This window comes from Ceratosolen solmsi, unplaced genomic scaffold, assembly GCF_000503995.2.
Source record: "Ceratosolen solmsi marchali unplaced genomic scaffold, CerSol_1.0 scaffold15, whole genome shotgun sequence".
In the NCBI taxonomy this organism is placed as follows: Eukaryota; Metazoa; Arthropoda; class Insecta; order Hymenoptera; family Agaonidae; genus Ceratosolen; species Ceratosolen solmsi.
This window is the reverse complement of record NW_011948434.1, coordinates 1,147,670-1,172,104: the sequence shown is the minus strand read 5'-3', so window position 1 is coordinate 1,172,104 and position 24,435 is coordinate 1,147,670. Positions and strand designations below refer to the sequence as shown.

The 24,435-nt window shown below is 24.1% G+C and overlaps 1 protein-coding gene across 1 annotated transcript in view; it reads left to right on the top strand.

Moving 5' to 3' along the window:
- The window catches only part of crp (transcription factor cropped), a 189,760-nt gene that overhangs the window by 153,702 nt on the left and 11,623 nt on the right, over positions 1 to 24,435 (top strand). The window contains exons 4-6 of the mRNA XM_011502876.1: positions 21,595 to 21,745; positions 22,884 to 23,149; positions 23,453 to 23,979. Coding sequence (XP_011501178.1) covers positions 21,595 to 21,745; positions 22,884 to 23,149; positions 23,453 to 23,979 — 944 coding nt within the window. The remainder of the gene's footprint in view (positions 1 to 21,594; positions 21,746 to 22,883; positions 23,150 to 23,452; positions 23,980 to 24,435) is intronic.

Sequence of the window (24,435 nt, the reverse complement as noted above, 5' to 3'; positions counted from 1 at the left end):
TTAAATTAGTATAATCAAAATGTATTTTTAATAAAAGAAAGTTTACTCGAGTTTACTCACTAAATCATTCGGTTTTATATGATGTTTGATCTTCATATAGATTGTTTTCAATCATTTGATACAAATATATATTTTTTAAGATTCTTATTATTTTTTAAAATTATTTTGTAACTATAGCAATTTAAATAATTATCAACTCATTTAGCCTAGAAAGAAAAGGAGTAAATTCAAAAATATTAAAATAGTTTAGTTTTTTAAAAGAATTCTAAATTCTAAAAGAAAGGAATTCAAGCTACACCAATCTATTTTTATATATAAAGATGATAGTAAGTGGCTATTGTCTATATTATGATTACGAACGCTAGATATTGCTTCTTTCTTTTTCTTACCTTCTCCAATAATGCGGTAAATACTTACATACTATTTCCTCTCGTGTATAATACTAGTCTTAGTAAAGTTTTGATTGTATATATATATATGGTGTACATATATGGATAGATACAAAAAAATATAATAAGTAATACATATGCTTGCAAGGTAAAAGAAAAGCTTCAACATAATAGCAAGATTGATACGCTGAGTACGTAGACGAAAAATAAAGAACTACATATAACTACATGAAAGATAATGGTTCAGCATTTTATTTCTCAGTTAGTAGCTATAAACAGCCTGGTATACATATTATTTAAGAACACCTTGAGTATAACTTTTTATTATTTAATGAATTGGAAAATGGTTTCTTTATTTTCCGATTTCTAGCTAAATTTCTTAGCAATTAATGTAACTATTGTAACAAATTCTTTTTATAAGCTAATATTAATGGTAATAGTCCATTTAATTTATGTAATTCATGTAATTTATATAAAATTAATAATTCAACAGTTATTAGTAATTATACATCATTACTAATAAACTATTACAATAATCTTAAGAAATCTGCTATTGTAGCTGTATTGTTATTGCTGTTATTATACACATGTAATAATTGCTCTTTATTACTTATCATACTTATTAATAATATTATTTAATATTGAATTCCCTATGGGAGACTCTAAAAAATAAGCAAAACTGTTGTGAATAGTTTTGTAAATATTTGACAGATAGTAAGAAATAAAATAAAATTTCTTTCAATTAGTCAGGTACTTTTTCTGATGTATAAACAAAATTTCATTAATTTAACATTAATAATCTAACAATGCTTGTAATTATCATACCTAGAATATTTATATAATAAGCGGTATAAATTTAATATAAACAATTTTTATAGTAATTATGATATTTTAATAATTTTTAGATATTATTTGATCTAAATAAATACGCTATAAATTTTAATAAAACAATTTTCTGTCAAACTATCAATGAATAATTTTATATAATATTTAAGATCAATCATTCATTTAAAAATATTTGGAAGTATACGTATCTTTTTATAATCAATAATGATATTTAGTTAATAAATAAATGTAATAAATGGGTAAAGTAAAATACTCTCATTTAAATTATCAGTTAAAATAAAATATAACATAAAGCTACCAAATACATAAATCTAAATGTTTGTAAAAAGTGTAAAGCAATTTGAATGAGTACGACGAGAGACGATGACTATAAACGTCAAGTGGGTCGGACCGTCAATTGAACGTTTTACCGTGCTTCTTGCTTCTAGTCATCGTTGTCATCCTCTTTGTTGTTGTTATCTTGTATCATAAGTTCTCGTTGCTTTTTGTTTTTCCATTTTCTTGTCTTTTCAACCAAACCACCTTTTTAAAGCATCCGCGATCTCGACACAAAGTCGTTGCACAATGTTTTCGCACGGAGACGAGACGCTATGCTGTACCCAATGTATGTGCTCCGTTTGTAATGAATGTAAGATGTATTCATACTTTTCTTAAAGAAATATTTATACATTTGTTGTTCTATTAATTTAATTTATTGAGCTTCCGATCAAAACTGAAATATTCACTTAAGTAGAAGTATTAGTAGAACATGGTATTATTATAACGTATGAAATAAGAGATCAATTTAAAGAAAATTAAAGACAAACATAAGTATAAAAGCTCTTATATTGTTATTTATTATTATTATTATAAATATTATTATTAGTAAAATAATAATTGTTATATTTATTGCTATTAGTATTATAAATATCAATATTATTTGGGTTTTAAAAAGTATATAAAATTGTAATTATTTCAATTTTAACCTTATTTCATTATAAAACATATAGTACTTATTTTAAAGTATAGATATAATACCTATACATATATATATATATATATATATTTTTTAAACTAGTATCTTTCGAATGATGAAATTAATTTCATAAAAAGCCAATATTTTTATCTTTAATGATTATTTTTGCTTACTCTCTTTCTCTTTGTGTCATTCTCAGATAATCGACATTTTTCTGTTTATCAGGTAGCTTCAAAAGAACACCAACTACTGCATTTTTCTAATTTCTTTTTTGATTTTTCCTTTTTTATATAAAAAAATTATGTAATCATCTATGTAATACATTTATTTTTTGAAAAAAAATACATAAAATCTATATTCTACTTATGTAGTACACTTATAAAGTACTTTATTAAAAATAATTCTAGAAGATATTTCATTTTTGTAATTAATCTGCAAGAATTTTTATCTTATGCTTCATTATTTTGCATAAAATTAAGTTTTTACATGAAGAATTATAAATTAAAAAATTTGGTTTAATTTTAATCAAAATTTACTTCTGACATGAACTCAGTTTTCAATACGTAGGTACTATCAGTAAAATAATAAAGAAATATTAATTTAGTTATGAAATAAAGATAAATGAAGAAGATAAATGAAATTAAATATGTCTATAGTTTTAAAAACGTATATTCTTATTTTTTAAACAAATAAAAACAGAATTGTTAAAATATTAATGAACTTTTTTTAGAAAAAACATTTATTTGGACTAATAAAAAATAACAAAGTTAACCAAAATTTACAAATATTTATATAAATATTTATATAAAAATTTATTCCAATAAATTGAAATATAATATATTGTTACGGTGTGATATTTATTCCAATATATGGTGGTATCCAATACACAGGTGTAGCTCACGAGAAAATCATTGATCATACATTTATCTCTTGTGTTTTAATAAACTTTTATATTTTAATTCATTGCCAAAAGTAGCTTTTATTTTCACATATTTTAATTCCCGAAAAGTTCACTCTAAAATTAAATATTCAGCTTGAGCTAGATTTATTCAAAAAAATAACTTTGCAATTTAAACATCTTTCTATGCCCTATATTTGGTTTTGTATTATAATGAAAATAATCGGAATTAAGTCACGCAAAACATTTCACAAATATAAATACGTAAATGTTCGAATTATATCATAAAATAAAATACATTTTTTATAATAAATTTTATACGTGCCTCTATCTTATATTCTGCAGAATTCACAAGTATTTTTACATTCTTTAATATTAATTATCCATATATAAATAAAGATTTATAGTAAAAAAAAAAGAAAAAAAGAGAAAGAAAGGAAAAAACCATGAAATTTCATGTTTAATGAGATCTGAGAGTATTGTTTATTTAAGTACGGATTATTTCTACATCATTACGGAGCTTTGAATGGGAAAGCATGATTGACCTTGCTATTGACCTTAACATCGGTATAATAGTTCTTATCTAGAACGTAAATCGATCAGTTTTATCTGTATTACTTAGGTTTTATGCTTATTTCATAAAAATATAGAAAATCTAGCAGATTATTCTATCAATAACACAACGAAAGAGTACGTAACTAAGGAAATATAATTATTAACCCCAAACTTTGTTTAATTGTTACATCTATATCATTGATTTTTTATTTTATTTTGTGTCTATTTGTAATTAAATTAGTATGCTAGTATTCGATGTACTTATTTATTATTTTTTGGGATAAAACTAATTACCGTTGTATTTTACATACGCTAGCATTCTGTTTTGCTAACTAAAAATTGTATCTTATAGTTATTATATATTTATTTATCTTAATTATATATTTTGCCTTGTATATTTATTATATACATATCGTTTTTTATAATCTAAATGAATTGTATCATAAAAATTTGTATATAAATTTATCTTTTTATACATACTGTGCGTAGTTCTATCATATAAATTGAATTTTATGACTTAACTAAAAAATTAGTATATATTTATGAAAACTTATGAAAGAATTTCTAATTATATAATCAAAATAATATTCAAATAATAAAAATAAATAATAATTGATAAATTGAAATGAATTAAATAATACATCAATTTTTTTTTGAGAACAAGAATATATTATCTATGACTATGCAATAGTTTTATTTTATTTTCTCTAAGTTAATCGATTTAAGCAAAGTGCAAAATTTAACAAATACGCTCGATTGATTACTCTTGAAAAAGGCTTATTATTAACTGTCGACTCTGTGCAAATCAATTTCTTCTATGTCAATAATTTATTTAGATTTTCTTTCCTTTCCTTTCCTTTCCTTTCTTTTCCATCAACAAAAGGCGGAAATTTTTTTTAACAAATCTTATACTCTATTCATAGTCACCTTTAGTATGTTACTACCAGAAAAAATAAAAACCGAGCACAGAAGAGCAACAAGTGATTAATATGATACTTTCATCGATCAAAATGCATAGGAAATCGCAACTGTTTAGTATATAATCTTTGTTTTCACGATGCTTGTACCTCACTACATAAAAAACAATTATGGAATGAATTGCTTATAATATTTTAATTGATTTTTAGCCCCTTTTCTGATTATTTCTATATAGTTTCTTATTTTTCATTATACTTGTCTCCCTACAAATTCTTTATACTTCATTTTTTATTACGTACTAATGTTTTTACTAGATAAAGGGTTTCTATATTTTAATGCAATTAATGCTTTTATGTAGTACATAATTAAATAACGCGAAATAACTTAAATTACTTTAAATGATAAAATAACTGTAGACAAACATTTTAAAAGTTCACTTCAAAATAATATTCAATAGATATGATGAAAAAAAAATACAATTTTTAAAAATGTATAATTATAATATCATTTCTTATATTGAATTCTCTCAAAGAAAATATGTGAAATAGGTCTTTAAAATAATATATTTGATTTCAATAAGAAATTGTTAATATTATTTTAAAAAACAAATTATAAATAAAATGTTATCTTTATTTCACGATATTTCTATTTAAATAATCAGGTACTGGTAGATTAATGCCGTAGATAAGTTTATTATATAAAATTCATATATATAAATCTAATAAAAAATAATAACCCATTAACATTTAAGAAAATAGTAAAAAAGAAATATACGTTTTAAGTAGTACTCGAATAGTAACGAACGTAGTAATCAAGCCGAAATTAAAAAAAAAACTATGAAGAAATTTAACTTATAAAGAAAATATTCTAATATTTAAACATTAAATATTAAAATTTTTCATTTATTTTGGATTTTATGTTACTTAATAGCTTAAAAAATTCATATTTTTATCTTATAAATAATATTTAAAAAACAAGTCAAGAAGAATATAAAGATAATCAAAAATATGAAGTTTTTTATTACACAAATTAATCTACTCTTTTATATCTGAAATTTTGAAATGACGAATCCTAACAAGTTTTATTTATGCAGCAGCGACTGTATTTATAACATGTTACTTCATGAAAATATTGTACATTTGTATACTGGATGCACTAGATCTAAATCGTGTAAAATTATTGAACTTGATATATAGTGATGTAAAGAATATATTTTTGCCACTCGCTTTTTCTCGCGTACGCGACACTCGCATAAGCACACATATGTATGCACGCGCGTAAGCAAACGCGTACTTACTTATACGCCCACTTCTCTCAACACGATGACATCATTCTCGAAATTAGTGCTGGTGTTATTATGCTACATGTCTATGTACCTTACGCATTTAGTTTTTGGAAATATAAGTCCAACAGCATATTACTATTGCGCAGTTTATTCCGAAACTTAATGAAATTATTTGCAAATAATTTTTTTTTTAAAAAATTTTTTACAATTCCAATCTATCTTCTATCTCCAATCTAGTTAATATAGTAAAACTCAAATTGTAGAATTTAAAAATATGATAGGAATAGCTATGAAGTAAAGAGAAAATTAAAAATTTAATTTAACATGGCAGAAAATTTAGTAATAAATTTTACATATATATTATATCTATATAAAAATATTTAATATATCTAATACAATACTGTATCTTATATTTATACTTAATGGATAAAGTACTTTTTTAGTAAAAATTGGAAATACTTTCTATAACCTAAAAAGCTTACAATAACTTGATTCTGATTGATAGAATATATATAATAAATATAAATCAATAAATATATAACAAATTAAGTGTCTAACATTATCCATTATTTAAAATTTTAGAAGGTATTATTTCTTACTTTATCGAGGATATACATAATTTGCTTACATAATTGTTAATTTACATGAACTAAATAACTACTTATTTAATTACTTATTAATAAATTTATATAACAATTTTAAAATCTATTATTTAAAATAAATCAAATTATATTTACTATTATATTTACTGGTAATATCCAATAATGATTTTAATTCAATCTGTAATTTTTGAATGTAAGCCTTGTTTTTATGTGTTCCTTTAAGTATGTAATACTAAAAAATTATGCATCGTTTCTCTTATAATATTTAACAGATCTATAAATAATATAATAAACATTTTTTCCTTTTTCGGAGAATAATATAATCTTTTAATTATTTCCAATATATTATAATATTCCAATATAATATTGTATGAAAATTAATAATTGATTGATATACGTATTTTCATTCGTTAACAAATACTATATATATCATAAATCGTGCGAAAATTTAAGTAATTATTTAATCGTTACGCTAAAATTTAAAAATGTTAAAATATGAAATATCATGAGTTTTTTGAAAAACTGAAATTTCAATAAAAATTTGTTTCAATAACGCATTGTCTGGAAAGTAAAAACCAAAAACTATAAATCTTTATGATTCTACCTTTTTCTAATTTTTACACATACAAATATTTTCTTAATTTTCAATAAAATTTCTTAATTTTCAGTAAAATTATGTATCGCTTGAAATACAGAATAAATTTGTGTATGTGCATATGTATACACGTGCGCCCGCATGCATAATATGCACATATTTCATATATATATACTGATATGCTGGTCACTATATATGATGATTGACTGTATAAATTATTTTCTAATAAGAATATAAGTTATGAAAATAATATAAATAAGAATACTATCTCGCTATTTAAAATTCTTTTTATATATGCATCCGCATGTAAATGCGCACATAGAATAGTATAAACCTTCAATATAAAAAAATCCTTCTAACGAATTTATGGTATTAGGCTATAAATAAATAAGTGAAAGTTAAAAAAAGCAATAACATCAAAACAGTCCAAGACATATGATAAAAATTAAGCCTTTTCGCAGATCCTCTAAGATAACTACACGAGAAAAATAGGTTTACGTTTATACCTTAATACTTCAAAATACGAGTTCCTAATATCTTTTTTTATGTTCTTTTGGTAATATCTACCCCATTATGCTTTCGGATGCATGCGCGATAATCTGGACATGTGCAGTATAATGAAAATTAGTAGTTCTTAAGATTCAGATAAATGCAGCGTTCCGATTAAACCGTACCTTTTTTGTTTTGAACGTATGATTTTTTTGTGTAGCAACTCCTGAATAAGATTCATTTAACCGCGTTTCTTCTAACCCCACTAATTTTGAGTGAATTACCATAGTTGAGAATGAACACCCTTCAATAAAAAGAACTAGCATCTCCGACGTCGTCAACGTATTGTACTGTTAAATAGAAAATAATTAAGATCTTTTGTCCAGTAAGAGAGCGAGTTAGAGACATGACAATGAAAAGATTTTTCTGGAATTTGTTATATACACTTCTTTTCAACTGTATAGATATTGTTAAAAGTATTGAATATTTTAAACTACTAAATTTCTCCGAATATGTTTCAGCAAAAAGGAAAATAATTTAAACAATAAATTATTTATCAAATTTTATATCTCTTATCAAAAATAATTATTACTTTAATGATTCACTATAACTTTTAAATTTATAGTATTAAATTTATTGTAGATATAGATAGATATGAATATTAAACACTTACGCATTGTATAAATAAATAATTTGCAAATTTATAATAATCTTTACTTTAATTTCACAAAATTTATATGTCGATTCTTTAAGAAAAGCTCCTCAAAGAACTATTAACAAAAAATACGTGTTGCAATTTTTAGCCAGCGGCCTTCGATCTTGGCATTTTTCGATTATCAGAAATCAACCTGAATTTTAATTAGATTTTTGTTCGCTTGCTATTACTGCTTTGTCGTCTAAACCGTAGATAGGCAAGATCAAGTGAAAGTTGATTCATGAGCATATACCGCCATATATCCTGAATTTTCAAGTAGATAATCATCAGCATATGCATGTGTGACCTTGTGTATGCACATTCCAAGTTTATTATGGTAAAAAATAAAATTTATATAAATATTGATATTTCAACGTCGCGTCTTGGAGTTGGTTAATTCCTTATAATCACCAATGTCGTGTCAAATTAATTAGAATTTTGGAACAGAAATATTCCTCTTTTAATATCCAGCCACGTTATATTCATATACTTGTAGATATTCGGCAAATTTTTATCTTTGTCTTTTTTTAATTTATTTTTATAAGCATAAATTTAAAGAAAACAATATTACTTATAGCTGAAGGATTTTTTAACCAACATATTTTATTTAATCTATGTAGGATCATGTTTAGTTTGTGACGTATATTAAAAAATATGATTTGTTGTTCTTCAGACATGTTTTAAGTACAATCTCTTTTACGAATTAGTGAAAAAAAAGCAATTCACAACATTTACTGTAATAAATTTGAAAGTGAATTTTAATATATCGAACTAGAATGATGCAAATTTTAAATTCATATTTTATCATCCAACAAAATTTGGCAATTAGTTCCATTCTTTTGTGATTAGAGTGTACGCTCTTGTTTCCTTCTTCGTCTCTTGATTTTACACAAAGTGCGTATGTAGGAGAAAAAGCGTACATATATTCGTGTATGCTGAATTAAATAATCTAGTCAAAATATAAATTGTTTACATAAAACCATTAAGCCGTCCAATATTTGAACTTAATTATAATTATACCGCTATATATTTTTTCTCATGTACACTCTAATTAATAACGAATACAATTTGCTTGGTATGGAATTTAATATTAATATATGTACCTTAATTATATTTTATTCAATATTCATGAAAATTAGTATTTATAATATAATCTCTCTATGCCATTCAATTTAACTATGAATTTTATTGTATGAGCTATATATAGCTTAATTATTACGTTATATGGCTTAAATTAGTGGTGTATGTACATATATATTTATACAAAATATAGGAAAACGGTGAACAGGTGTGTAGCGTGAAACAGGAAAGGGGAAGAGTTTCTTATATCTTGGTCATGAGCTAGAGCTGATGAATTCTCTTCAAAATGCTAATTTTATGTTCTTCGTCGTAACATAGATCGTGAAATATATGCCTAGTACAATAATATTATACTCCTCTATCCACATACTTAAGGCAGAGCACCGGCAATTATATTAAAAAGGATAAACCGGCGCATTTGAGGCCCAATGAAGTATCTTGCGATCAGAGTCAATTGATCAAGTCACCATAGCCGATGTACCCAGTTCTCGGGTAATTGCTTCTCAACAGAGTAGCATTCACTAACTGGATCTACACTTATAGCAAAACTGAGGAGTCTGAACGTAGAGGAATTAGTACACTAATACGAAGGAACATTTATTAACGAAACTATAAAAATATGGTTTTAATAATGGAAAAAGAAAAAACTTGTAGAGACTTATTTATATTATCAGCAAAACAATGTCCTATATTTTACCGAATGTACATATGATCATTACCAAATTAATATTTGTCCAAACTGTTTTTTTTTTAATGAATGTTTTTCTTATACGATGTTTATGATAGTTTCAATTTTCTTAGAGTTAAGATAGATAGTGTTATTATTTATTTTAATTAAACATTATTTAATAAATTAAATTTTTTTTTTATAAATTTCTAAATAAATGGCATAATGAACGCACGAATTTTGTAGGAAATATAGATTTTTTAAAATCATTGCATTAGATATTGCTAAAAAAATTTAATCTTAATTTTAATATTTTGTTCGATTAGTTAAAAATTCGTAATTTCAATTTTTTAATAATAATTCTTTCCATTGTCTTAATTAAAAATAATATCAATTTAACATTTATTAATTGTCATAATTTTTATAAATCTTAATGAATATAAAGTTTATTTCAAGACTTTTCAAGAAATGTTTTTAATGGAAATTCAATTATACCTGTCATAACTAATTTGAAAGTAAACCATGCAATTGCAAAGTAAAAAAATCTCATACGTTTGTTTGTTTGCAAAAATTTAAGTATAAGGTGTTTCACAAAAAATTCTGAGTAATTGAAAGTTTGAACAATTGGATATTGAACGATTGGATGAAAGTATCCTCATTCAAAAAGGATTTAAGGTAATATCAAAAGAACATGATTTAGTTCAATCAGTTTTAATATAAAATAAATCGTTTTTATATTTACCAATTACGAAATTGTTATTTATTTACAACTTTATTTATTAATATAACTTTGTAATATTTCCTTTTGGAAATATTTTTATAAGCCGTTAAAAACACTTAATGTTCAATTTTTTTCTTCATAAAAATCAAAGTAAAGTTATTTAAGTCAAAATATTTTGAATGGTAATAAATTGGTATAAAGATATCAAATATATTGGATATAATAATTAAATACTTACATGTATTGAACAATGCAAATATCAGTCTATATACGAAGGCCGAATTGCTGTAAAGAAAGGCATCTGGCGCCATCTGTTATTGTTTATCTTAATTATCAGATTGTTTAGAAGCACATATTTTCATGGGAAAATGTATGTTGAAGGACACGTTTCTAGAAACGCTGTATATTTACTAAAATTCAAATATTATATCGATGGGTGATGTCGAGGATATCATATGGGCTAATTATAAACAACTTTATTTTAAAGAAATTAGTATAATTATATGCTATGTGTTAAACTACTATTCTTTTAAGCATATGTATTGATAAAATTGATAACACTACTAAATTTATCATATGCCAATTTAAACTTCTATTAAAATTTTTTTAATTAAAGTCAAATCACTAAGTTCATGTAAAACTAATAATAATTAACATTTATATTGGTTTGTTATATTATAAACACAGTTGCTTGGATTTGCATTGAAAAGAAATCAACTCATTAAGTTGATAAAATACAGTTTATCCTTTATTATTCTACAATTATTACATACTTGTTAATTGATTAAATTAAAATAATACACAAATTTTTTAAATAATTTAAGTTACTAGTTTCTAAATATAATTAAATTTATTTCAGTTATAAAAAAAAATATATATATATAAATTATCTTTCAAAGCAAGATAAAAATAAAATCATATACTAAACGTATGTAATTGTATATTTGGTATAAATTTTTGTAAATATTAAATCTATATATGTAGTTATAAATATTAACTAAAATTATTGTGAAAGAAAAAATACTATGTAAGCTTTATTTATATATTATATATAGTAATATTACATAGAAACTCATATTATAAATTAGATAGTTTTATGATTTATGTACCAAATAATATAATATTAAACTATACTTTTTCCAGTTTAGATAATTGAAAATAATTTTAACCTATAACCTATATATAAATAAAATAATTATAAAGAATAATATTTTTATTCTTTGCATAAGTTTTACTCAATAATTTTTATATATTCGCTCTCTTTTTTTAATTGGCTATTTCTTTACATTTCGGTCTTTGGAACACCAACTTTAGAACAAGAAGATCGCAATTTAATTTTATCAACAATGAAAATGAAAGTTCCGAATGAAAAGGAAGTAATGCCGTGATGACACTCTTCGTCCACAGGAAGTGACTAAAAAGTATCAAGAAAGAAGAAATAGAGTTAATCGACAAAAGAATAAAAAGATATAAGCAAAGAGAAAAGAGAGACTAGTAATATAAAACTGTTAGCAATAAATAAAAATAAAAATGGCGAATTCGAATAAATAAGAAGCTGGTTGAAATAAATAAAGTCTAGTGTCTTTAATTCGTTTGGACATAAGATAAAGATTCGAATTCAAGTGAATTATATTAGTAAATGAATAAGTAAAACACACCGTTAAGAAATTTTAAAAAATGAAGAAATAGGAAAAGGATAAGAAACTTATTAAAAAAAGCTGTATAAATAGTAGTGAACATGGTGTCTTATAGTGGCAGTAATCATTCTGAAATACTATTGAATTCGTTCCTGTTTTGCTATATTTCCATGTTTTCAAATAAACGAATGAAATGTCAGTAAATACATTTCTTGTTTTTCAAAATAATCATGCATTAATATATATATACATATATATTAGCTTGAATCTTGTGTTTCCACTTACTTAAGTTGAAACAAATATACTAATTCATTATTTATCATAATGAATATATATTATATAAATTTTTTTCTTGTGACTATTTGTAATTATTATTTATAACTATGTAATATATCTGTGTAAGATACATTTTTAAATGAATTTAATGAAGTAAGATAGTAACATATTGTGTTTTTATTTAATCAATAAATATTATAGTAATTATGAAATATGTATTTAGAAATAATGAAAACAATTTAATAAATTCAAGAATAGTAGTAAGATATTAAATGTCTGCATTTGATCCACTTTATTATTATTATCAAATTTCTCGAGATTTTATAATTAATATATTAATAATTTTGTGGAATATTTAATTACAATTTTTGTGATTATAAAAGGAAAAGGTTTAATTATTAGCAAAATAAATTGTTTACATCAGCATTGTACTAAAGCCAATTTGAATTTGAATAAAAATTAACTCGTATTAAATTTTTAGTCGAAACAGATGTTTTATATAATATATATGTTATAAATGTTTCTTGTAATTCATATATAAATTAAAAATGTGAAATTTAATTTTAGTGAGAAATTGACGCACAAGAAAGAATGTGTAGAAACTTATACTTAAACCTTGCATATTAATGTCTTTAATTTTAATAGGCAATATTTATAAAACTTTTGAAAATATGTAAGTAATATTTGCTAATTATGTTTTTTTATATGTCTACTTTTATGTTTATTTCATAAGTGGTTCAAATAAATGTATATGTACTTTTATTTAGAAGGTGTTTAGTTTACATATTTTATTTAAATAATTTATTAACGATCTAATAAATTGGTTTTACATAACCATACAATTATCGTAATTTCCTACAAATATAGTTGTTTATGAAAATGTTAAAAGCTGATGTTAAAAAATTGATATTTGTCAATAAATGTTTTTAATCAATAATACCAAAGATAATACTTACATAATACTTTTGTTGCTTATGTTGTTTACTGTGATTAGAAATTATAGGCAAATTCGAAAGATTTTAATTTTATTATTATTTTATTATTATTATATTATTATTTGTTATTTTTTTTTATTAAATAATATTATAAATGCAATCTTATTAAGTTTTTCTTTTTTTGTTATTTACAAAGTAAATATAATTTTTTTATTTAATTATAACTCAATTTATGATATATATTTAATTTTTGTTACATAACAACATTTTTAAATTAAAATGTTACTTGGGTGTTTTATTTTTATTTATTTATTTTATTTATTTTTAGTTATTGATATTAATTCTTATTTATTACAAAATATAGATGTTTATATTTCTAATTCCATATTTTCTATCAGCTTTCCACGATTTATATATAAAAACGTTGAATTATTTTCTGCTATGCAAATAGAATCAATATTTTATATACCTTAAAATCGTAAGAACGGTTTTTATTTATTTTACTACATTGATTTTACTGAATTTATCCAATCATTCAATTTACTATATATAAAAGACTAAAAATCCAAGAACAAAAATATCCTATCAATATAATTCAATGCTCACATCTAAACAATGTTAGGCCATTCAAAAAATTATCATGTTTCTTGATTGCAACTATTAATACTATCCATGTGCATAATTATAAATACATTATTATTAATAATTTGCTGTTAAACTTTCGGCAATGTCTTGTATTGAAAATTCACTATTACAACCTACGCACATTGTAAAATGAGAGAAAATTGAAAAGGTCGAAAATAAATGATAGATTTCGTCAGTAAAAAAGGCAGTATTTTCAATTTCTTAACATTTAACTAAGATAATTTTTTTTAGAATTTCATTATTAAAAATTAATCCATAGGTATCTATTCCTTTGTCTCCACTGAAATCTAACCATGAAAGAACACATGAAAATAAAGCGAAAAGCAATTAACCAATATATTACGGGAGCATTATTATTCAGAACATTACTCATTGTATCATCAGCAAATCTGATGGCCCATTCAAACTTATCGGCTAAATTGGTCTGGTCTTTTAAAAATGGCCGTTATATTTATAAATATAAAAATGCCAAAGAACTTTTAAGGCTCAACGAGGTTATAAGCCACTATGTACGCTCCTGGGGCACGTTCATGCATTGCAGAAGCGTACGGTAGTGATGCGCAGGAGGCGGTTGAGGAGGAAGTGAGTAGGGGCCAATGAAGCTCGAATGACCTTGGCCCGTCGGGTTTGCTGGAACGGCATTAACAAGATTTTGGCACGTGCGTTGTAACTCTCATCGACGGAACTATAGTTGGCTACAAACCCATGCCCTGCTTCTCCATACATGCAGCGAGTGCGCGCACACGGCGCGTCGATACTTTTTTTACTTATTTCCCCTTTCTCCGCGTGGCTCTTTTTTGGCATATGTACTATCTTTTGACTGCTTCGATGGCGATGATGGCGCTGCTGAGAAATAAAAAATAAAAAGTAAGAGAGAAAATTATTTAGCATCTACGAAATTTGAACAACTTGGTATAAGTACTCTCAAAGGGCTTTTTTTCAAGCATTCTTGTATATCGCTTGCGATATATTCATTCTTCGATTCATTCTACGTTTTTTATTTTTTTATTGGGCTATTGTCAGTAAGCTGGTCTCTTATATTTAAACGCGTATGTTCTGCACTCTTTTATATCTTTCATGTTTACTTATTTCTTTTATTTCCTGCATTACTTTTTAACTACTAAAATCTTTTTACATTGTAAAATCATCAATCAAAAACATTCGCAGTTCATTATATATTTTTATTATTTTATTTAAACGAAATGATTTATGACTCATTGTTTATAAAATAATTTTTTTACCAATTCATTAAATTTTATTACCATTCCAATGCCACTTTGGCAATATTAGAAAAATGATATATTATATAACTAAGAATATTTTATATTTTTACCCAAAAAATAACATTATTCAATGCGCTTTTACAAAATATTTGAATTTTTTAAAATAAGTATCAATTTCTTTCTCACGCGCGCGCGTGTTCTACGCATACGTACTATTTATTTCGAATAAGTACCGTACATTTCCATTTTACAGATTCATTGTTACAATTATTTCTTACGTAAACGCGAACACAATTGAAATTTATAATACCATCCCTTTTTGCCATATCTTTGTGAATTTAATAAATAAAATAATTTCTGGAGCACAACTGATTAATGAGTAAACATAAATTATCTTTTTCACTTCTATAAGTGGCTTTCTTAAATCCTTTATTATTATAATTATAATGTTAATCGAGTTATGAGTTATAAGTTTTATAAGTACGCTGAGAATATAATAAAGTTGAATTTGATAAAATAAACACTTTATGTACAATCAAACTAATAAAATAGAGCATTAACTTTCAAAGTTTAAAGAATTGAAAAAGACATCAAGGGAAACCATTATCCATTTCATTCTGTAAAATGCTTCACACTGTGCAGCAACATTCGTACTTTAAAAAGCTACTACTGTATCCTAAGTTTCAAAGAAGAAATAAACAAGAGTCGAATAGACAAATATTCACTTCTCAAAAGGTAATAGCTAACTCGAAGGAATAAAATTCATGTACCAGATCAGTCTCGTAATTTCTTTTTTGCTTTTTCTATTCAGCACTATCAATCCAATGAGCATCTAGCTTTGCACAAATTAAACCTGAATTTTATTCTATCAGAGATATCTGGTTTAAAGAACAAACCGGTGAGAGGTGAAAAAACAATATAACCTTAGGGGGATATGGTCTATATATTATATGTCAGAATTATATTTTGATAAATCCTTTGATGATTTTTTTTAACTTAATTTTGCGATGTAAAATTAACTAATTAAAAAATTTTTCATTTAAATAAATATAGAACAAAAGATATAGAAGCGAATAAAGATATTAATTTTTTTATTTAAAACTAAAAAACATTGCAATGATGGGGGATAAATCGTGATATGCTTCTGTATTCATATCTGTCTAAATACGATCAACTATATTTCGACTTTGCTCGTATGATGTCAAAGTGCAACAATCAATTATTAAACAATAGTAATATTTAAATGGGATTTTTGTTCTTAAATTTAAATTTGCAAACATAGATTATTGTAATGTCAATCATTCATTAATTTTACATAATGAATCATTGAAAATTTGTAAAGGTTGTTATTAAAGATTTATCATAAAATTACATATAAATTATATTGTGAACTTATATTACAAACTTATATAAAAATTTATAAAAAATGAATATTATGTATGCTTACAATATATTAAAATCATGCAATAATAATAATACAATTTAATAATAATACAATTCAAATAATACAATATATTTAAATATTTAGATATATAATTTTCTATGATGAATTTCGTAAATTTAAATACTTTATATTATTTATTAAATTTTTAAATATTTTTTTATTAATTGTGCTTGATGTATATATAGAGTAGTTTTATTTTTAGTTTTAGTTTTATTGATACGAAGTATGTTTTAAAGGTTTTGCAATTAAAAATCTTTTATATTAATTAAATATCTTTAACATTTTAAGTTAATTTCAAAGTAGCACTAAGAAATTTGTTATTCAGTGAAGTATGAACAAAGTTTTAAAAATAAATATCGTACATTTTGTAAAAAATTATTTGAAAATTGATTAAAATATTTACATATTATATTACAAAATAGTATATTTTATAATATATTACATGTTATAATATTTGTATGTTTTTAGTTAGTTTTTTTAATTTAGAAGAAAAAAATTTTCGAATACTTCTATTTTTAATAATATATATATTACGTGCATTCTCAAATTTGAATCATTCAAAAAGTAGCCAAAAAATGTCTATAAAAAAGAATTTATAAAAGTGAATTTATAAAAGAAAATATTTTTACAAATAACATGTAAGAAGTATTTTTCTACTTAAAAAAAAAATTTTAATTGTATTTAAGTGAAAAGGAATTCGAGTTGTTTGAATAAAACTTTTAATTACTTTTTGTATATCGAGATCTTAAATAGTTATAAACGTTATAAAATAGTAACTTTATTTGCAGTTTATATGATAAAAACAGTACGCTTAAATAATCGGATGAACGAAAGATTTGATACTAAAAATGTAATAACATAAATAGATTCTTAAAATATTTTAAAACCGTGAGTAAATCTATAGTAAATATAGAAAACTATATAGAAATATACAATGGAGAAATATAGAAAGCACATATAAGTAATAACAAATAAGACATTCTTTGTATTTTTAATAATTTATATATATATATACGATATATATATATATATATAAATTATTTAGTATTTAATACTTGTACCTATAAATTCACAGAAAATAAAGATATATACAAATTAAGTTAGAAAATAACACCAAAAATATTCAACACTGCGACTTGATTATTGTTGATATAATATTTGATATTATGACCACTATATTATGAAGAGATGTATATAGAAGATGCATTCTAATTATAAAAAATATTTCATATTATAAAAACGAAATGTAAAACAACCAGTCATATATATGCGGCTGGAAATAACATTGATCGCATATGAAATTCGTGTGCATCGATAGTTTCGTAAGAAGTTTTAAAGACGGATGAATTCGTCAAAATATTTTCGTATAAAATGAATCAAATTAATTATTGTAGATAAGTCAACTTATTCGTATCATATCTACACATGTATTGTCCTTGAAACTTGCTGTTCGTTTTCTTGATAAATTATAACATAAAATTATCCGATGTATACAACTATAGCATAGAAACATAAAGCTAACAAGTTAAGATTGTCTATTCTATGGTATTTTTTACAATTTCTTGACACGTTCATACACAATGCATATTTTATCGAAATTGAGCTATGTCAATGTATTTTTAAAAATAGTAAATAATAAATTACTATAGGTTATACTTTTTTCGGCTAATTCTATTTATATAATTCAACTTTATCTATTAATTTCCGATTATCTTTATAATTACATTTCTAATTTTATTCCAATTATTTTAGAAATCCTTATTCATTGACGAGAAATGGTTACCTTACCTCCATCTACAACTTCTGTTTAAATAAATATTAATTATGCAAAATATTTTTTAATTTACATTACAATTTATACCCCGAGAATTACTATAGTATTTAAAAAATTAAATCAATGAAATTAAATGACAATTATATTTTAATTTTGATTTTTAATTTAAATATAAAATTGTTCCAAAGAATATTGCCAAAATAATAATTTAAATAAGTTTCATGATAAAAAAATTATCGTTCATTCATGATCTTTATACTTAACACAAACTATTTAGGACTTCGATAATTAATTGGACGAGCATATACTTATGTAATCATGCATGAAATCTTCAATTTTTTCATTTTTTCTTCTTTGTACTTGCTAATTTATGTATGTAATTGTTTTAATACTTTTTAAATATAGCTTTTAATGTTTTGTCATAAATATAAACATATATATATATAAATAGTTTATTCACAAATACTAACTTTATTTTAGTGAAAAATATATTATTATAATATATATATTATGTAATAATGTTATATAATAAAATAAATTGTACTAACCTTTTTTTAATATCAATCTATAATATATATTTAATGTTATAAAATATTTTATATTATTATTAATGAAAAGTTTTAGGTCGAGCATAGATAATGAAATTATTTAATATCAACGGTCAATATTTTAATTGATTAATAAGGTGTAGGTTCTGTAGGTGTCATCGAAATGTTAGATATAATAAATGTTACTGTATGTTTGCCAATCTAAGGACTCAAATTATAATTCTGAAATTAAATTTTGATGACATGGGGTATAATAATTTACAATAATATAATTATATTCAATTAATTATAATTAGTCCCTATATTTGATATACTATAGTTTGGGTATCATAAATAATATCTTGAAAGTTAGTTTCATTTTTATAGTATAATTTTTTTAGAGCATTTTATTTTCATATAATAATTTATATAGTGATAAAAATATTATTGACTATTCTTCGTTACATTTACCGAATGTTTACTACTTCAACTTTTTTCTAATTTTAATTTCAATTTAATTAATTTTTAATAGTTTATATCATTCAAAAAAATTCAATCGCATCATTTATAATTTATTATGTGTATTTATAAATTATAATTTAATTTAAATCAGCTTCATTTTAATTCCGTAGAATAAATTAAATGTGTATGAATGTACACGAAAAACTTCAAAGTATATTTTAAAATATTTAAAAGATTTCATAGAAAATGATCATTTATTTTGTAAAGTAAAAGCTTATGTTTTTATTTGAAAATATAAAAAGTAATTAAAATAGAAAATTGATAAAGCTTAAACATTAATATAGTAATAAAAACTTACAATAAATTCAATAATTTATCTATATATTTTATTAGGTTAAAAATAAAATATAAATAATATTGAAATAATTTTACTAATAACATTAACCATATAGTACTTTGATTAATAGAAAAGCTAAGCATTATTTTATTAAGTTCGTTTGGTTTGTTTGAAAATCTTATAAATTTTTTTTGCGGTTTTACTTTAATATTTTTATTTTGAATATGTAGTAAATTATAAGTACAATTAAAAATGAAATAATAAATTGGTGGCCTTGTAAAAATAAAATAATAAGTGGTGGTCTTGTAGGCAGGTAACTGTAAAAGGCAAGTGATCCGAGGATAAGCATAAGCCATCTGTTTGGTGAGCATCTGCCGGCAAGTGTAAACCGTAGTTTATTGGTAGTATTGGAAAATCTCCATTTTATTCTTTGTACTCGTTTGTGTTGTGCAAGTAACGCCTGGTATCGAAGTTCAAAGTTTTGTTTGACAGCAGACTCCATGTGTTTCATATTGTAGGTTCTTTTTATTATACCCCATACAACAAGCAGAAAATGAAAAATACATAATATCGTCACAACTGATCAAGGTTTTCGCAACTTTTATTCGTTTTCAACAATTCTCAATTATTGTTATGAATTATTATACACCCGTCAATCACTTAGCAAATATGTTATATTTTTTATGATGTTTTCGATAGTTATTATTAATTTATGGAATTGGAATATTATAAGATTTAAAAATGTGATAATTTTATAACTCATATCATTTACGAGCTTTTTAGGAAGTGTATACAAGAATTTTAAATTGTAGATATAATTTTGTTTTTGGTTTAATTAATATATATAATTTATAGTCAATAATTTATAAATTACTTACTGTTAAAAATAAAATCACAAATTAAGTAAAAGTAGTTTGAATTTGAAGAATTACAAAATATTTAGTTATTACCTTCAATATTATTAAGATTCGTATTTTCATATAGTAACGTATAAACTATATATTTATAAATAATTTGACATTCGACAACAGCAATTTCTAATCATTTATAATATACATCAGCCAATGTGCCAACATACCAACCAATCTGCCAACATGTACCAATTGAAAAACGTACGAGAAAAAATCGTATAATCAGTATATGTCTGAACCTTACATTTCATGATTTACTCTATCTTACAGTTCCTTATATTGTTTATTGTATGTTTTTATAATTTAAAATTTACTAAATTGCTAAGTTGGTTATTACAAATTTATATTAAAAATAATATTTGTACAAATAGATAATTATATTATATAGAATTGTAATTGTTTAATGTAAGAGGTAAAATTAACAATACTTGAACTAAATCATACAATTAGCAACTAATTTAATAAAATAAAATTTTACTATTTAAATCGTATGATGTACTTAAAGGAATACTATCTATTAATCTTTTAATTATCTTTTAACTATCTTTTAACTTGGTTAGTTTTTATTTTATTTTCACTAGTAGATGTATTTTTAGGTTTTGATTTGAATGTGCATCTTTTTGTATTAAAAAATGTATAATTTTAACTTATTCAGCCAATTACTATAATTTATGTTTTTACAATTGTCAATATTAAATTTTACTTAATCTATAATCATTTTATTTTTAGGCGGCGATACTGCAACAAACTGCAGAATACATATATCAACTTGAGCAGCAGAAAACTCAACTGTTATCACAAAATCTACAATTAAAACGATTAGTAGATCAACACGAAGGTGGCGATGTGCCAACCAAGAAACGTAAGGGAGAAAATCAAGGTTTGTTTTTAAAAATTATTCTATTTTTTTCAATGGTGTTTATATTACTTCTTTTATATATTAAATATAAGTTTATCACAAAAAGAAATCATTGGTTTATATTTTTAAAAATTAGTTAATTTTGACAAAATAAGATATTTTCAAAATATAAAGAAAATATTTGTATTACACGATATTTTATTTTTTAGTAAGAAAATAAAATGTAGCAAATTTCATTAATATTAAAGAATAGTTTTAAAATTGGAAAATACTTTACAATATTTGTTTATCTTAGTTCGAAGATTGTATTGATATATCATTTTTCATCATCTTCATTTCTTCATCTTTCAAAATTTTGAACACACGAACGGTTTTAATTTTTTTGCAATCCTGTCATAACAATTCTACCCATAACTAATTTACTAATACATAATGGATTTACTGTCTTTCTCATTAACTTCTTCACTTATTTACTTATTCGTTTACTTATGGAATGAAAGAGCTAGTCTGGCAAGGAGAACTAATGATACTAAATAGACAGTAGCGGTAAGAGCAGACCGTTTCCGTTTTTTACTTTCTTTCTTATTTATTTTCTGTCTATATTCTTTCAGTAATCTGCCTATACTCGTTTTTTGAAATATTCATCTTTATACGTAAAATCTAATATCCATATATTTTCACCTTAGTTTAGTTTTCAGAATATTAAATCTCCATTCCTTAACATAGATATTAAAAATTATTATATTTTTTATTTTAAGTTTTATGAATAATCAAAATAATTTTATTGACTTAATTATATTTAATAATCAATATTTAAAGCAGGCTTTTATTCAGTTATTACATGAACAGTTTATAAGAATATAAATACACCACAGGAGTAGGTATTTTTTATTTCTTTTTTATTCCATTAGGTCAAATGAAAAATAGTATCTAGCCATTTTAGTATGTAGTAATCAAAACAGCTAATAAGAATCAAGAGAATGAAATATGAAATCTTTAATTATTATGATTAATTTTATTTACAAATCAGAAATTCAGTCTATTTTACAAAATAAAACAAAGTTGCAGAAGATTGCATTATGCATTTTTTTAGAGAGATCTGTTAGTTCAAAATGGCAAAATAGTTGAGGGCTATCTAACATTTTCATTGTGATTGCAGGTGTGGTGGTGAGCTTGCCAGTGCACGTAAGCGAGAGTGGAGATGAAGGCCTTGGAAGTATGTCCCCAGAGCCGCTCTCAGTCATCACGGTCTCAGCCGACGGTCATGCGTCTGTCGCCAGTAGCGAGGTCGCCGAGCTTAAGCGGCAACTCGAGCGGGAGCGCGTTACAAGGGCACATCTCGAGAAACAGATGAGATCTATGCAGAGTCAGCTCTTTCCCGAGCGTTTCCGCGAGGAACAACTCATTGCATATCAACCCCACGAGGTATGTTCTGGCTTTATTTTTGCCTCAATTTCTTTCTGTCGCTGGGTACTATATTTATTACTTTGTCTTCATCGATAGTGCTATGTAAAATTTACATATGTATATTTAAAGAGTCTATTACAAGAAAAATATTTTCTTGGCCTAATTTCCTTATATATGTTTTTAAAATATCTTGAATTTGTTCACACATTTCATAAATAAATTAAATTTGAAGTAAATTAAATATAAAGCAAATTTGAAGTAAATTGCCCTTATTGTACGATAAAAAAATTAACGAAACGAATCTGTGCATTGACTCCACAGATGATCGAGCACACGGGCAATATTCTGCCTGAAGACCTCGAGGATGGTATACCCGGACTTCAGGTAGTTTCGGTGGTCTCGGTACCGAGTGTCGGCTCGACTCAAACTGTAGAAACGAGTAATGCGGACACGAACACGCCACCTCTTTCCCCCCAACCGGGCTGTGAAATAATTGTTTCGAACGGTACTACCGTTGGCCCGGACGATTCTAAGGATGCAGAGGAGCTCTTGTTGGAATCACAACCGGACAGTCCAAAGATCGTTGGCTTCGCCGGCGTCCAAGTATTCACTTCAAACCTCGATGAGCAGACAAGCCCTAGCTCCTTCGGCCCGGGCGGTGTAACGTATACCACAAATTTGCCGGTCGGTAATACTACAACAGAGTTCAAGGGTTCACCCGTGAACCAATTTATCGCCGTTAGCCCGACAAGGTCCTTTTCTCCGGATCAGGATATAAGTCAGCAGCAGAGGCTACCCAGTGTCCTTGAGGCAGCTATGAAGGCTGAGCCCAAAGTCGAAGTGGAAAGGTATGTTAATTTTATGGATTATTCAATTTTTATATTATTCAATTATTTGTCTAGTATAAATAGTTATAAATTACCAAAATAGCGAAGAGGTATCTGTCAAAAACAGATATGTACGTTTAATGTTCATCTTTCCAAAAAGAAGTTGCGTCTCAACAGAGTCTAATCTCATTCTGTTTCAATATCTTAACCAAATACTTTTTAATTATGAGCGCGTTAATGAAAAAATTCAAACAAGAAGTAATTAAAATTCATTGTAATAGTAAAATGACTTATAGGTGTATAAGAACATTTTACAATGTGAAAATTTTTGCGACACAATCGAAAAAGGTTATAAAATAATTGGAATAATAATTTCGGAAATTATTTCATAGTTAAACTATTTGCTATAGTAATTGAATTTTATACATTTTGAATATGTATAAAGTAAGTTTTTCAGAAATTACATTCAAATAATTT